This window comes from Euleptes europaea, chromosome 18 (assembly GCF_029931775.1).
Source record: "Euleptes europaea isolate rEulEur1 chromosome 18, rEulEur1.hap1, whole genome shotgun sequence".
NCBI classification, from domain to species: domain Eukaryota; kingdom Metazoa; phylum Chordata; class Lepidosauria; order Squamata; family Sphaerodactylidae; genus Euleptes; species Euleptes europaea.
The window spans coordinates 15103166-15119069 of record NC_079329.1 but is presented as its reverse complement, the minus strand read 5'-3'; the positions used below and the strand labels follow the sequence as shown (position 1 = coordinate 15119069).

At 48.5% G+C, this 15904-nt stretch overlaps 1 protein-coding gene across 1 annotated transcript in view; it reads right to left on the bottom strand.

Annotated features, from left to right (window-relative positions):
• Positions 1 to 5005: 5005 nt before the first annotated feature.
• KREMEN2 (kringle containing transmembrane protein 2) overlaps positions 5006 to 15904 on the bottom strand; it is a 37292-nt gene continuing 26393 nt past the window's right edge. Inside the window, exons 5-8 of the mRNA XM_056864767.1 lie at positions 12135 to 12467; positions 10994 to 11137; positions 7751 to 7823; positions 5006 to 5303 (exon numbers count right to left, since the gene is read on the bottom strand). Coding sequence (XP_056720745.1) covers positions 5009 to 5303; positions 7751 to 7823; positions 10994 to 11137; positions 12135 to 12467 — 845 coding nt within the window. The 3' untranslated portion in view covers positions 5006 to 5008. The remainder of the gene's footprint in view (positions 5304 to 7750; positions 7824 to 10993; positions 11138 to 12134; positions 12468 to 15904) is intronic.

Below are 15904 nucleotides of genomic sequence, written 5' to 3'. Positions count from 1 at the left end.
TGAAAGCCTTCGACAATATTTAGAAAAAAAGAGAGTTTAAGAATGAATAAGGCTTGGCTTCCTGTCCTGAAAACCTCCGGACTAACAAAGACTACAGTCCACAATAGCCATGCAGATTAGCTTTGGATTTCGCACATTAACAGATCACTTCAGGATACAGTGGTTCCATATTAACATACCACACCCTCATTAGCACATTATCTTGATACTTAGACAATGATTAGCACATTACCTTTGATACTTTTTGCAGGACAATGATTCAGCTCAACCCAACCCCTTTCTGACTATATATTACTCTTCCTACCCACTTGACACTGAGAGACACTGTCCTTCAGTGTTACTCCTCTGAAGATGCCGGCCACAGCTGCTGGCGAAACGTCAGGAAAGAAAATACCAAGACCACAGTTACACAGCCCGGATAACCTACAAGAACCACTGCCTTCTACTGTAGTAGAAAAGGGCAAGAGTCCAGTAGCACCTTAAAGACTAACAAAAATATTTTCTGGTAGGGTATGAGCTTTCGTGAGCCACAGCTCACTTCTTCAGATACAGCTAGAATGTGAATCCATCTGTCTTTAAGTAGAGGAGAGTGAATTCAGACAAGCATTAGTATGTAAATGTTAACAGTATGTAAATGTGAATAGCAGGCGTGATGGGATTAGGTGTGGTATGCAGAAGAGTCTGTGATGTCCAGGGGAGAGATGGGTGTGGAGAAATCAGCATTGGTACTGCCTTCTACTGAATCAGACCTTTGGGCCATCACAGTATTGTCTACTCAAACCGGCAGCAGCTCTCCAGGGTCTCAGGCAGGGGTCTTTCACATCACCTACTGGCCTGGTCCCGTTCACTGGAGATGCCGGGGACTGAACCTGGGACCTTCTGCATGCCAAGCACATGCCCTACCACTGAGCCACAGCCCCTCCCCATGAAGCTGCCTTATACTGAATCAGACCTTTGGTCCATCAAAGTCAGTATTGTCTACTCAGACCAGTAGCGGCTCTCCAGGGTCTCAGGCAGGGGTCTTTCACATCACCTACTGGCCTGGTCCCTTTAACTGGAGATGCCGGGAATTGAACCTGGGACCGTCAGCATGCCAAGCAGAGGCTCTACCACTGACCCACGGCCCCTTTTACATCACCTACTTGTAGGGTTGCCAACCATAAGGTACTAGCCGGAGATCTCCTGGAGTTACTACTGATCTCCAGCCAATAGAGATCTGGATAAAATGGCTGCTTTGTCAATTAGACTCTATGGCATTGAAGTCCCTCCCCTCCGTTCCTCAGGCTCTGCCCCCAAAACCTCCCACCGGTGGCGAAGAGGGACCTGGCAACTACCTACGTGCCTAGTCCCTTTATCTGGAGATGCCGGGGAATGAACCTGAGACCTTCCACATGCCAAGCAGATGCTCTACCACTGAGCCACGGCCCCTCCAAGGCATTTGTATAGTCTCCCTTTCATCCTTTATAATGCCGCCTGTACAGGAAAGTTTTACGTTGTTGTTGTTATTCAGCGTGCTCAGAGCACTCAGGCGCACGTGGTATTGCCCCCATAACAACCTTGTTAACGCGCGCTAGTTAATACTCCCATACTGCAGATGATGGAAAACTGAGGCAGAGTGAATCCCAGGAAGAGTTGAGATTGGAGTGGTTTACTGTTCACTCTTGGCACCTAAACTAAGCTGTTGACCGAAACGCACTCAGGTAAAAGATCTCCCTGCTTGTTAACTGCGAGCAAGGTCTACGGGGGCGGGGGGAGCAGGATATTTTCACATTGGCATGCATACTGATCTGGATGGGTAGAGTTTCACTTCTTGATTAGTAATAATGGAGGCAAACTTCCAGCCTAGTTTCACATTCCTAATCAATACAGGTGCCAGCTCCTGGTTGGGGCAGAGCCTGAGGAAGGCGAGGTTTGAGGAGGGGAGGGGCTTCAATGCCATCAGTCCAGTTGCCAAAGCGTCCATTTTCTCCAGGTGAACTGATCTCTATCGGCTGGCGATCAGTTGTAATAGCGGGAGATCTCCAGCTAGTACCTGGAGGTTGGCAACCCTAACAACCAACCAGGAGGGGAGGACAACATGCAATTTGGAAAGGCACTGCCTCATGAAGACATGAACCTACCTTGTACTGAATCAGACCCTTGGTCCATCAAAGTCAGTATTGTCTACTCGGATTGGCAGCAGCTCTCCAGGGTCTCAGATAGAGGGCTTTCACATCACCTACTTGCCTAATCCCTTTAACTGGAGATGCTGGGGATTGAACCCAGGACCTTCTGCATGCCAAGCAGATGCTCTACCACTGAGGCACGGTCTCCTCAAGTCAGGAAGTGCCACAATTACCCCAACAGGGGAAAAAATACCCGTCTTTTGAGCAGGGATCTTCCCATGCTACTAAATCTCCCTTACAGGGTTCTCTCTCCTTGGCCAGGCTGGTTTCTCCCTTCTCCCTTTGCCCCCTTTGTCTTTCAGCTGCTCTCAAATTCCACCCCTTCTAGAGCATGCTCAGTCCCGATGCGGCTGGTTTTTGACAGCTTTTGGTTCCCTCTTTGGGCTGGTTTACAAAGTAACATTTTCCTGCAGATCTGGGAAGTCCTTCCAGTTGTGTTTCTGTGAGTGGCCCTATTGTGTAGCTCTGATCAGCCGTACCTGGGACAATCCCTTTGACCATTCAATACAGTGACGCAATAGAAGAAACTAGGCTGAAGAGATGTACAGTAATAATCTTAGTATATATTAATTATTCTTAGTACTGCATCATTAGACTCAAGAGTTGGTTTTTATATGCCTACTTTCTCTACCACTTAAGGAAGCATCAAACTGGCTTACAATCACCTTTCCTTCCCCTCCCCACAACAGACATCCTGTGAGGTAGGTGGCACTGGGACAGTGTGACTACCCCAAGGCCACCTGGCTGGCTTCATGTGTAGGAGTGGGGAAACAAATCCAGTTCACCAGATTAGCCTCTGCCGCTCATGTGGAAGGAGTGGGGAATCAAACCCGGTTCTCCAGATTAGAATCCATAGCTCCAAACCACCCCTCTTAACCACTACACCACGCTGGCTCTCTTAACATGAGGGTCTCTGCATTTGCAATCTCCCTTTGGTAACCCAGTGAGAAAGGAAGTGGACACAATTTCTCTCCTTCCAAAAGTTATGTCAATTACAATTAAATAAGAGGAATTAACTTAATTTTTATGATGCTCAATATTACAATTGGAACATGCACTGAATTAAATATGCAACCATCTATATCTAAATTCACACTGATCTGTCTTGGGTATATGTAAATTAATCTGAATTGACCTATTAATTACATTTTCCATCCATTTACTTTTGAAAGTATTAATTAATATAAATCTGTCCTGGATTGTAATATATACAATTGTTTCTTTTTGAACAAGACAAAGTTGCCAGTCTCCAGGTTAGGCCTGGAATTGCAGTTCAACTCTAGACTACAGGGATCATTTTCCCTGGAGAAAACGCCTGCTTTGGCGTGTGGCATCACATCCCTGCTGAACTAACTCCTTCCCCAAACTCTGCCTCCCCAGGCTCCACTCCCAAATCTCCAGAAATTTTCCAACCTGGAGTTGGCAACCTTAAGAAGGCATGGGGCTTTTGTCGGTCGTGAATGTATAGTTATAACTGTATAGTACATGAACACATGAACACATGAAGCTGCCATCTACTGAATCAGACCCTCGGTCCATCAAAGTCAGTATTGCCTACTCAGACCGGCAGCAGCTCTCCAGGGTCTCAGGCAGAGGTCTTTCCCATCACCTACCTGCCTAGTCCCTTTAACTGGAGATGCCAGGGATTGATCCTGGGACCTTCTGCATGCCAAGCAGATGCTCTACCACTGAGCCACGGCCCCTCTCCTAAATATGCTGTGTGTATCTGATGGACAGTTTTGAACAAATTGAACCCATGGATTTTGGCACCGAAACAGAAGGGTTAAGTATGATGTATTTGAATGTATGTTGTCAAAATGTCAAGAACAAGATATGGCAGGGCTTAAACCAGCCTGAAAAGTTCGTCCACCAGAGATGGAAATCTTTACACTTTCAACATCCTGCTCGCCACCCAGTTTGTGCCAACAATGACAGAGAAACGTCGTCACCAATATGAAAATAATTTAATGAAAGCTTTATATTCCAAAGTCCATTAATGCCTGTGGGGCACAGGAGAGAAAGGGACTGGTTCCCATCTCCTCTCTTCTTTCTTGATGTGTCTATAGCCCACCCACCCCCGAGCCAAATGAAGATCCCTTCTTCTTCTGTGTGTCCAATGGCCTCTGGACTTGGTTTGCCCCCCAAACGGCCCCACGACGATCGGCTCAGCGTGCAACCGAGGACCCCCTTTTTCCGTTCAGTGTCTGTCCCAGTCACCCTCCTTGCGACCCATCTCCTGCCCCAGCTTCAAAATGTGGCACGGAGGCAGCTGCAGGATCCCACCTGGCCTTCGCAAAATGCAGAATCAGAAGGAGCTCTGTCTCCCGGCGCAAGTTGTGGTCCTTAATCCCCGCATGGGACATGAATCCTGCTGCAGTGGAGATTTCTACAGAAGAATTGTGGGGGGGGGGATCCCTCCCGGCCTTCTGCTTCTCACAGGAGATGCTCATGACATTCCAGCACCAATAAGGGCCTTGCTTGCTTCAAAAGAGGCATGTGCGTCTTTCCCCGAAGAGATATGCCTATAAGGTCCCGTCACCTTGTACTCCCCCATAGGGGTTGCTTCAGTGGCTGCTCTCTCGACCACAGGAAACACTGCATAGCAAGTTCTGCTAACAAAGGGTCTCCCATTTCCCTGGAATATCGCTATCAACCGCTCATCCCAGACATTGACTCCCACCTACCCTGAGGGGACATGGCTCTAGAGTTCGGATTACTTGATTCCCAGTCAACCGAGGAAATTCCATACGTCAAGTCTGGCAACGGAAAGTGGACCTGTCCCTGGACGGACGCCACGGTGAGAGGGGGAAATGACGGGACCCCCCCCCCTCACCCCCATGGCTTTAGATGGTGGAGATGAGAGATTTGAGAGAGGACTGGTTGGTAGAAGAAAGGTTCTCATAACTGTGGCACAGGCAGGAACAGTCAGAGGAGGCCTCGTCGTCCCCGCCAACCCCGCCGCCATTGTGCAGGGGGCGGTGGTGCGGAGCGCCACGCGTGGTACAGATCACCACGCGGGTGTGTCGGTAGGCCACAGCCCATGCCTCGCCTCCAAGGCACTGGCAGCGACTTCGTGGGCCTTTGGAGGAGAAAGGACCCAGAGAACTGCCGGTTTTCTTCTGCACAAAGAGGCAAGTCCTAGAAAGAGAGAATAAAGTAAACAGCAGTTTGAGATGAGAATTCACAACACCAAACGGCATCATCAGTATATTTAGTCCTCAACATGGCCAAATCTGTGGATACTTAAATCCAGAGACTGGATCCATGAACAGACAAGACAGCTCTTTCTACAAACCTAAGGAAAACCCCAAGCTTGGGGAACAATCTAGAGTCTGAAAACATATATAAAGGAGTTAAAAAAAATAGAGTCAGTGCTTGGACCTTCAAGAAATGAATGCCCTTTTAACGGCCATTGTGGGGTTGTTAGGCAACCCCAACTGTATCGTCAGCCTTCAAGCCTTGGCTTCTATCAGTAAAAGATGGGAGCCATGGCCCTTCCCAGGGTTGTTCTGGCCTTTGAGGGAGGATTGCATCAGGACCAGGCCTGGCAGCAACCACTGAGCAACTTGATACCATGCAACTTGTATGACTCATGGGCTGCTTGCTCCTGTTCAACAGCAGCCACTCAACGAAAACCACTGCGGTGTGGTGGTTAGAGTTTCAAATCAGTTTTTCCTCTTGGGGATCCCTTTTAAAATATTTTGTTAGCTGAGCTGCTAGTGTCATCGGTCACTGGGTTCGGCTCCTTTCAGATAGATATTTTGATCTCTTGATAACACCATTTCCCCCCTATATCTTTATCCAAAAGAACAGTTGGACTTTTTAGAAATCAGCGGAGGACAAAGCCAATGAATGGAGTGGAGCCCCTTTAACGAGAAGTAACAGCAGAAGGATTGGATTTGCTAAGAGATCCTCGGCACATAGGACAGGAGTCTTAAAAACATGGCCCTGTGATGTATTGGAGTTGATGCACAGGACTGTTATGAGGATTAAAATGTGAGAACCTTGTACATTGGCCAGAGCTTCCTGGATGAAGGGCAAGATAGAAGTGAAAATGTGTGGAAGTCTCAAATATGCGAACAGAATTTTTAAAAATGAACTAAACACATGAAGCTGCCTTAGACTGAATCAGACCCCCTTGGTCCATCAAAGTCAGTATTGTCTACTCAGACCGGCAGCGGCTCTCCAGAATCTCAGGCAGAGAAAGGTCTTTTCACATCACCTAGTTCCTTTAACTGGAGGTGCCGGGGATTGAACCTGGGACCTTCTGCATACCAAGCAGATGCTCTACCACTGAGCCACAGCCCCTCCCCAATGCAAGTGATGATGAAATGCAAGGGATGATGGAAACCAAATGCTGAGTTTCCAGATCTCCTAATTTCAGTTTTAGAATTCCCCTTTCAGGGAAGCAGAAGCCATTAAGGCAAGTCTGATATGATCATAAGATATAGACTGATTTCCTTTTAAGCCATTGATTGATGGTAAGAATATTATGTACGCACGTGCCAGGTTGAAGACTTTACACGCTGTTTTTCCTAACCCCCTGAAGTCACCATGGAGAGAACAAGAAGAGGCCAGGCACCCATCGAGGGCGCCTGGATCCACCTCACCTTAGACTCCTCTTTCTCCATCAGCTGGTACATAACAGGGAGGAGAGGGGAGTTGCCAGGCATGGGGGGGGGGGGTTGGAGTATCTTCCCTACACAGAAAGCCTGGGGCTGTTTCGTTTAGAGAATAGATGACAAAGGTAGAGGGACCTATTAATATCACCCAATTCCCCTCCTTACTGCAGCCCCCTCCCCACCTGGCTTTTGTCCATCCAGGTCCCCTGATCCACAGCACAGCCCTCATGGGTGGTCAAAGTGGACCCCTGTCCTGCCTTTTTCACCTGCACAAAAGCCGGGCGGATCCAACCCCAATGGCTGGTCCAGGGTCCTCCAGTCAGCAGCATCATGGCCGAGTGGGGATTTTATTTATTTATTTTGAATATGTCTCTGCTGCCTCTTCAGAGTCTTGTTCAAGGCGGCTTACAATTGAACCCAGGTCTTCTGAGTCGTAGTCTGGAATGCTAACTGCAACACAACCCTGATTCTTTATCTCCACGAAGGCCTCGTTTCCCTCAGATTCTCCAGTCACGTCTCCCATAATTCACTTCTAAACTTATTTCGAAGAGTAGAATGTGGTGATGGCTGCCAGTTTGGAAGGCTTTAAGAGGGAAGTGGACATGTTCGTGGAGGAAAGGGGTGTTCATGACTACTAGTAAAAATGGATACTAGTTATGATGTGTACCTATTCTCTCCAGGATCAGAGGAGCATGCCTACTATATTACGTGCTGGGGAACACAAGCAGGTAAGGCTGCTGCAGTCGTCTTGTTGTGAGCTTCCAAGAGGCACCTGGTTGGCCACTGTGTGAACAGACTGCTGGACTTGATGGGCCTTGGTCTGATCCAGCATGGCCTTTCTTATGTTCTTATGTTAACCCAGGACTCGGAGCAGGAGGGAGTCCCCACCATCCCAAAGACCTCACTTTTTCAGTGGGGACGGAAGCCAAGAACCGTGTTCGTTCCTTTTTTCTCCCGACCTACCTTTTACGCAGGTGATATGAGATGAGGAGGACAGCGAAGACGAAGGTCCCCGTGGCGGTGTAGATCACCCAGGCTGTACGACAAAGCATCAGAGGACACTGTTAGTGTGTGACCTTTAAAACATCCCATAAAACGAGATCGAGAAAGGACCATGTGTCTGGTAGGAAGCAGCTGAAACCTGGGATGGCCAGCCAGCTAGATCAGACAAGGCAGTTGCATCTGACTCTAAGAAGCTTCATCAAGTTTTAGTCAAAGCACAGTAAAGATTGAGTTGACTTGCTGGGAAAAGAGAACCGGATTTCAGACCTCGCAAGTAAGAAGAAATGCTTAATAAAGCTCAATTGACATTTTCATCGGCCAAAGCCTACTCGGCAAAGCGAGACATCCCAGGCAGCGCTTAGACATTTTATTGTATTTGCTGTCTCAAGCTTGTTCCAAAAAATTCAAAGACAGAACAATTTTGTCTCTTGCTGTGATTCTTTAAAGGGATGTTTTTTGTGTTTTCAACGCTGAGTTTGAGGGACTGGAAAAGGATTGTCCTTAACCCTTTCCCCTGGCGGATGCTTTGCTATCGAAAATGCCCCCCCCCCCCAAGCTGCTTTCATTGCAATTTGAGGGGGGGGGATCACTTGTAAATTTACCACACCGTGAATAAAAAAGAGTTTAGCGGTGCTGGTTTTTGATAGGGGGAAAACAGCCCGAGAGGAAAGCGTTAAGGAACGTCCCTTCACATAGTTTCCCTTCTGGAGGAAGCGCTCTACTCGCAGTTCACTTCAAAAGCCTATTTCTTCCCCAATTCCTCCACATTGACCACTAGGTGGCGTACAATATATTATGCAGCCCATGAGAATGAAGGCGGGAGGGTTGTGCAAGAAAATCAACTTCCTTTCCCCAGATCGCTGTTTGGAAAACAGGGCAGTCTATAAGAATCCAGACATTGGCTGCCGCTAATTTAATCTCCAGGTCAACATATGGAGAGGATGGTGCTGCTGCAGTCATCTTGTTTGTGGGCTTCCCAGAGGCACCTGGTTGGCCACTGTGTGAACAGACTGCTGGACATGATGGGCCTTGGTCTGATCCAGCATGGCTTTTCTCATGTTCTTAAGGAGAGGTTTACTTGGGATCATGTTTTTAGGACACGGAAGCCGTGGAGGAAAGTGCCATCAAGTCACAGTTAACTTGTGGCAATCCCTGTACTGTTTTCAAGGCATGAGATGAGCAGAGGTGGTTTGCCCGTGGACTAGTAAAGGATAGGGGTGTGTATTCAAATATACCGAGCCAAAAATATATCCCACACACACACACAAAATATCTTATTAGTATTTTTCCAGACTATTTGGCATCCCAAATTTATCAAGGAATTTTTCAGGATACCAAAAAAATTGTTCCGAAAAATCCTGGAAATATTCAAGATTAATTGGGAAGATCGGGAGCCAGCATTTGCAGTCTTCCAGGATTGTTTTTCTCTCTCTCCCCCACCCCCGAACCGTTTTTCTTCGTTTGTTTTTGTTTGTGTCTCCCGGGGTTTCTATGGGCTAGCCAGGCTGTGTCTGTCTATTTCAAGTATGTTTGTCAGTTTAAAGCATTGTATTTTCCTTTGCCAGAGTTGCTTTGTAGTTCCGCCCCCTTGCTTAGATTTGTTCTGCTGTGATTCTCTAGTTTACATTACTTTTGCTTGGATTTGTTCTGTGATTCTCCAGTTTGACATTACTTCTGCTGGGCATCTGTACATTGCAGTTGGTTCTGTTGGGCTTGCGAAAGTGACCCCACACACACACACACACACACACAAGAGACAGCAGAGGAATCCCTGAATGACATCTCACCTCCTTCCAAACCGTCCCTCCGATTCAGCCTCTAGCAAAAATATAATTTTAAGAGCTTTGAAATCAGTGTCAGCTACCTCTAGTCTCCCTAACACAATTTTGCAAGCCAAAAAAATGGATCCCCTTGCAATAGGGGGGGATAATAAATTTGACCTATCCTACAGGGTTGTTATATGGATTGCAGAAAAACAGTGTATACAGACAGCCCTGCTGGATCAAACAAAGGGTCCATCAGGGCTACTATCCATCCTGGCCTGGATAGCTCCAGGCTAGCCTAATCTCATCAGATCTCAGAACACACACCTGGAGTTTCCACTGCAGAGATTCTCTGGTTTGATTTTGATTCTGTTTGGCTTGGTGCATTGGCTTGGGGATTACTGGTTTCTGCAATGGTTCTGTTGGGCTTGTTGTGTTGGTTCTTCCATGGGAGACCTTTGACCAGTGATTGCTGCTTACAGGCATAGCTTTTGCACTGGAAACAGCTGGAGGTTTTTGATTCCCCCCCCATAGGAAATAATGGAGGATGGCTGGGGGGCACCCTGTTCAAGGTCCCATAGAATTGGACCCCTTGGTCCAATCTACTTGAAATTTGGCGGTTATTCAAAGGACAGACACCAGCAGCTCCCCTGCAATTTTGGTGCCTGTATCTTTTAAAACAACCCCTCAGCCACCTGGAAAGTTTCCCCCTAGGGAATAATGGACCCAAACATTCGGATACCCAAAAAAACCCCAAATCCCAATACCACATTGGTATTGAAGTTTGGGAATATCAGGTCCAATATGCCCCAAGTTGAAAAATACCATTTATTTTTTTTTGCACACCAATCTCAACCCATGTAAAGTGAGAAAGGTAGGAGAAGTCGACCCCTGGTGGCAAGATTATACCACAGCAAAGTTTACGTGACACATACACAGACATGGGTAAGGGAACACCTTGACTTCGTTGCTGAGCAGAGAGGTGGCAGATGTGTGTGTGTTTAACCCTTCCCCTGCATGCTATTTCTGCATTCCAAATGGCTCACCCTCGAGTCTGTTCTCCCTTTGAAGAATTCTAGTTATGTGTTAACCTTTGACGCAGACAACTGGATCCATGTGTGTGTGCGTGTGCACGCTGTGATCTGAAGCCCAGAGGTGGCAGGCGGGAAAAGTTTAAGCACGCACGGACACACACACTTTACATGGTGAGAAACTGTTATGTGCCCAGTCAGAGCGAATCAAGAAAATCACACTTACACTCCACTGCTGTATCCCTGCTCCAAATTCTTCTGTGACCAAGGTGTTTCTATCTTATCTATGGTGTTGTGGTTCTCTTGCATTTGCCCGTGTGCAATGTGGGTTCCCCAGTTTGAAGCAAAAAAGCCCCATCAGACACTCTGAATTACATTAGTACAGCCTTTGTTTGTTTGTTTGTTTTTACCTCCTACACCGATAGCAGAGTCATTGGCACTGTAAGTCCAGGTGGAGTTGAGCCACTCAGAGGAGGTCGGGACAAGACGGGATCCGTCACCTGGGAGCGTCCTCAAGTCAGATCGGGCTTCGTTGATCGAGGGACCCTTTACCCCTGCAAGGAGACCAAAACCAGCCATTTATAGATTGCAGGGTCGTTGTTTTTTAGCACACCCTGTTCTCAAAGGCCTCCTCTGCTGTCATTACTTCTAGATGTGATGAAGCTCACCATTGGTTCCAAGGCTTTTACCCCATCTATTCTGCATGGTGAATAAGTTGGTGAGAAACTGTTCTTTATTAGCCAAGAAAGGGCAAACTGAAGAAAGCACAAACATAGAAGAAGAATAGTTGGTTTTTATATGCCGACTTTCTTTACCACTTAAGGAAGAATCAAACCGGCTTGCAATCACCTTCCCTTCCCCACCCCACAACAGACATCCTGTGAGGTAGGTGGGGCTGAGAAAGTGTGACTAGCCCAAGGTCACCCAGCTGGCTTCTTGTGTAGGAGTGGGGAAACAAATCCAGTTCACACAATTAGCATCCACCACTCATGTGGAGGAGTGGGGAATCCAACCCGGTTCTCCAGATCAGAGTCCACCGCTCCAAACCACCGCTCTGAACCACTACACCACGCTGGGCCGGGCGTGTCAGCGATGCACTCAAGGGCTTCACCTCGGTTGTGAAAACAAAAACAAAGCCCCAAACCCCTCCCTATTCCCAGGGCCCCAGTTCAAAGGGAGGACAGCCCTCCTCCGCCCTCGCCCCCCTCGCAGGTGTGGAAGCGGTGGCTTCTAATTAGAGACTCCAACTGCAAGCCGCAGGGAACGGTTGGCAGGCGTTGGGGTGCGGCGGAGAGTTCAAAGACGGCCCCGCCGTTCGTCCCCTACGCACTTGGAGCCCTCTGCAATCCTCTAAGTACAGACGCGTTTGCATCTGCGTTTCGCCAGGCCCCCCCATCTGCATTTCCGCAGCTGCCCCCCCCCCCAAGCCTCGCCTTGGGAAAAGCCTGCGTTTGGTGATCCCGCTGGGTCGTGTTATGCAAGACGAGCGGAACGGGTTCGGCCTGCCTGCTCTGCCCCAGAGGCAGCCGCCTTCCTCTTGGCCTGGCTTACCCCTGTACGAGATGGCGAAGCCCTGCGCTTGCAAGAGCTGGTCCGACTGGAAGGAAAGGATCAGGTAGTTGGTGGGCAGCAGCAGCGGCACCCCAGGCTTCCGGCGCCCGTCGAACTGGGCCAGCAACCGGTTGCTGCGCCCATCCCGAAGCTCCAGGCAGTCGTTGGGGTCATGCAGGTCGAAGATCCGAAAAGTCAGCTCCAGGGACTCGCAGCCCGGGGGGCGCAGGACCCAGCTGCAGTTGCTGTCGGCCTCGTAATCGTCCGGGAACTGCGGCGAGTAGATCACTCCCGAGAGATCGCTGAAGTTTCCCTGACAGGCGCCCATGGATACTGTGCAGCGGAGAGAGGCGAGGAACACATGAACACATGAAGCTGCCTTATACTGAATCAGACCATCAAGGTCCATCCAAGTCAGTATTGTCTACTCATACTGGCAGCGGCTCTCCAGGGTCTCAGGCAGAGGTCTTTCACATCATCTACTTGCCTAGTCCCTTTAACTGGAGATGCTGGGGATTGAACCTGGGACCTTCTGCATGCCAAGCAGATGCTCTACAAACTGAGCCACAGCCCCTCCCCAAAAACCAAATGGTGGTGGTGGGGAAACCCCACAGAAAAGCATGTCAAGAACACATGAAGCTGCCTTATAGTGAATCAGACCCTTGGTCCATCAAAGTCAGTATTGTCTACTCAGATTGGCAGTGGCTCTCCAGGGTCTCAGGCAGAGGTCTTCCACATCACCTACTTGCCTAGTCCCTTTAACTGGAGATGCTGGGGATTGAACCTGGGACCTTATGCATGCCAAGCAGAGCCTCTACCACTTAACCACGGGTCAGAAGAAGGTCTTGCACACAGTTCCAAACGCTCCTTGGACACTCTATGACGTCTCTGTATTAGATTTTTGGTCCCATCTTTAACCCAAGGAAATGCTGATGGCATACGGGGTTCTCCCTCAGCGGTTGGGTCTAACTATACATGACACGGCCCTCGTGTCCCCCTCCCCAGATCAGATGACAATGGCAAATTTTGTGCTTGGAAATTTCATGCATGGGGCCCTCGATTCAGATCGGGACAGTAGCATGCTGGTTTTTATATGCTGGCTTTCTCCACCACTTCAGGAAGAATCAAACCAGCTTACAATCACCTTCCCTTCCCCTCCCCACAACAGACACCCCATGAGGTAGGTGGGGCTGAGAGAGCTCCAAGAGAGCTGTGACTAGCCCAAGGTCGCCCAGCTGGCTTCATGTGCAGGAGTGGGGGAAACCGGTTCACCAGATTAGAGTCCGTCACTCATGTGGAGGAGTGGGGCATCAAACCTGGCTCTCCACCGCTCTCCACCGCTCTTAACTACCGCTCTTAACCACTACACCACACTGGCTCTCAAGAGTCACTATTTGTCCCATTCAGGAAATTTCTGTGCCCTGATGGGCTACACAAATGTTTCTACAACAGGGCAAAGAACTCCCCTGGGCAATTATCAGTTGGGAAAACGGCATATTGTGGGATGCATAAGCTCTCCCTTTCTACACATCATGATCCCCATCTGAATTGGGCCTCCACATACCTAGGAGATACGTTCTGAGCACAAAACCCATAGGCCATTTTTGCATGGTAATTAGCAGAGTATTCCAGGCTGAATCGCCCTGCATATTTTTTTTACTTTTGCGCGCTGAACCGTCATTCAAGAGGTGACTGCGAACCCGGCGCAGACCTGCTACGCATTACTAAAGAGCCCATTTAACCTGACCTTCGGAGTTTGCCATGAAGAATCTCCCTCAAGGAACCATGCAAAACAACAGAGGCACGTTAGCTATGCACATGCTAATGACTATGCAAACAGGAACAAAGGAGCAGGCGAGTGGGGGGAGTGGAACTTTTCCTTTCGCGTCGGGACTGTGAAAAGGCATTTTTAAAAGTCGCATTTTAAAAAAGAGCTTTGAGCGAGCATCAAAATTGACCATGCAAAAATAGCCGTGAAGTACGTCTGGTCAATGGAGCGGACACAGGGAAGACATGAGGATAAGTTAAAAGCCAGATTCAAATCCTCATTTCCCATCAAACCTCCTTGTGTGACCTTGGGCTGGGCGTGTAATTTCAGGCTGACCTACCATACAGGGTTGTTGTGAGGATAAAGAGGAGGAGGGAGAGGAACCAAGACAGCCAAACTGATCTAGACATCTGTGGTTTGAACTCACATCCCTATGGTACCTACGTCACACCAAATTCCACTGCCAATTTTGTCGCCCAGTCTGATCATCCTCAGTTCACAGATTGGGGGCGGAGGCTGGAAAAAAAGGCCCTCGGGCTAAGGCCACGCAGTGAACTCACAACTGAGGCAAGATTTCGTGACATCTCTCAAAGTGGGGGGGGGGGGAACAGCGGCAGTAATGAAAATAAATGTTCAGTTGAGCGATGCAAAATTTGATCAATTGTTTATAACATAAAGGGACGGAACACACAGGACTGTTGAGAATTATCATCGTAACCGAATCACAAAGCAACCAGACAGAAAATCCGGGTCGCTGTAATTACAGCCAGTTAGAGCTGAAATGCCACAAAATTAATAAAAAACAAATGTTAGGGTGGGGTCTTGAGCGAGGAGCAGAGCATCTGCTTTGCATGCAAAAATTCCCTGGTTCTGTCCTTGGCGTCTCCCGCTAAAGACAGCCAGTATGTAGAAACACCTTTCTCTACCAGAGGGCTGCTGCCAATCACACACGAAGATGGGGGGGGGGGTCGACTGTTGCTTCTTGCACTGCCTTCCCACCCACCCCAAACCACAGTGGAGTCTTCCTTATGACATTGTTGTGACATTATCGTCCACCTTCAGGGTTTTCCACTGTGAGGTTTCCCAAACCTCCTCTGGTATGATTTTTTTTTTCAGGAAGAACATGCCAAAAGTGGGCTCGGGATCTGGGAGGATGGGATGATGCGTACTTCCCCACCTCTTGCCCACATCCATTTCTTTGCCATTCCCCTGCCCACTGGTGGACTTTGTGCCAGTTTTTTAAAAATACTAGTACATATATCACTATAGTGAGAGCCAGCATGGTGCAGTGGTTAAGAGCAGTGGTTAGGAGCAGTGGACTCTGATCTGGAGAACCGGGTTTGATTCCCCACTTGAGCGGGGGAGACTAATCTGGTGAACTCGATTTGTTTCCCCACTCCTACACACGAAGCCAGCTGGGTGACCCTGGGCAAGTCACTCTCTCTTAGCCCCACCTACCTCACAGGGTGTCTGTTGTGGGGAGGGGAAGGGAAGGTGATTGTAAGCCGGTTTGAGTCTCCCTTAAGTGGGAGAAAGTCGGCATCTAAAAGCCAACTCTTCTTTGGGTATACCTAATACCAATTTTTTAAAAAAACAAAATAGAAGTGGTGTGAGGGGGGATTGGCTGTGGCAATGAGAGCATAATGGAGACTTGCCCCACACAAGAAGCTGCCTTATACTGAATCAGACCATCGGTCCCTCAAGGTCAGTATTGTCTACTCTGACTGGCAGCAGCTCTCCAGGGTCTCAGACAGAGGTCTTTCACATCACCTACAGTACTTGCCTGGTTCCTTTAACTAGAGGTGCTGGGAATTGAACCTGGGACCTTCTGCATGCCAAGCAGATGCTCTACCACTGAGAACACAGCCTCTCCCCACATGGAAAACCCTTATTTGGCATAGGGCAACTTCATAAGCCAACGGAGATCATGTTATGCTGATACCTGTTGGCTAGACCTGTCCTCCATGAGTTTGTTCAACCCCTTTGAAAAGTCACTTGGTTA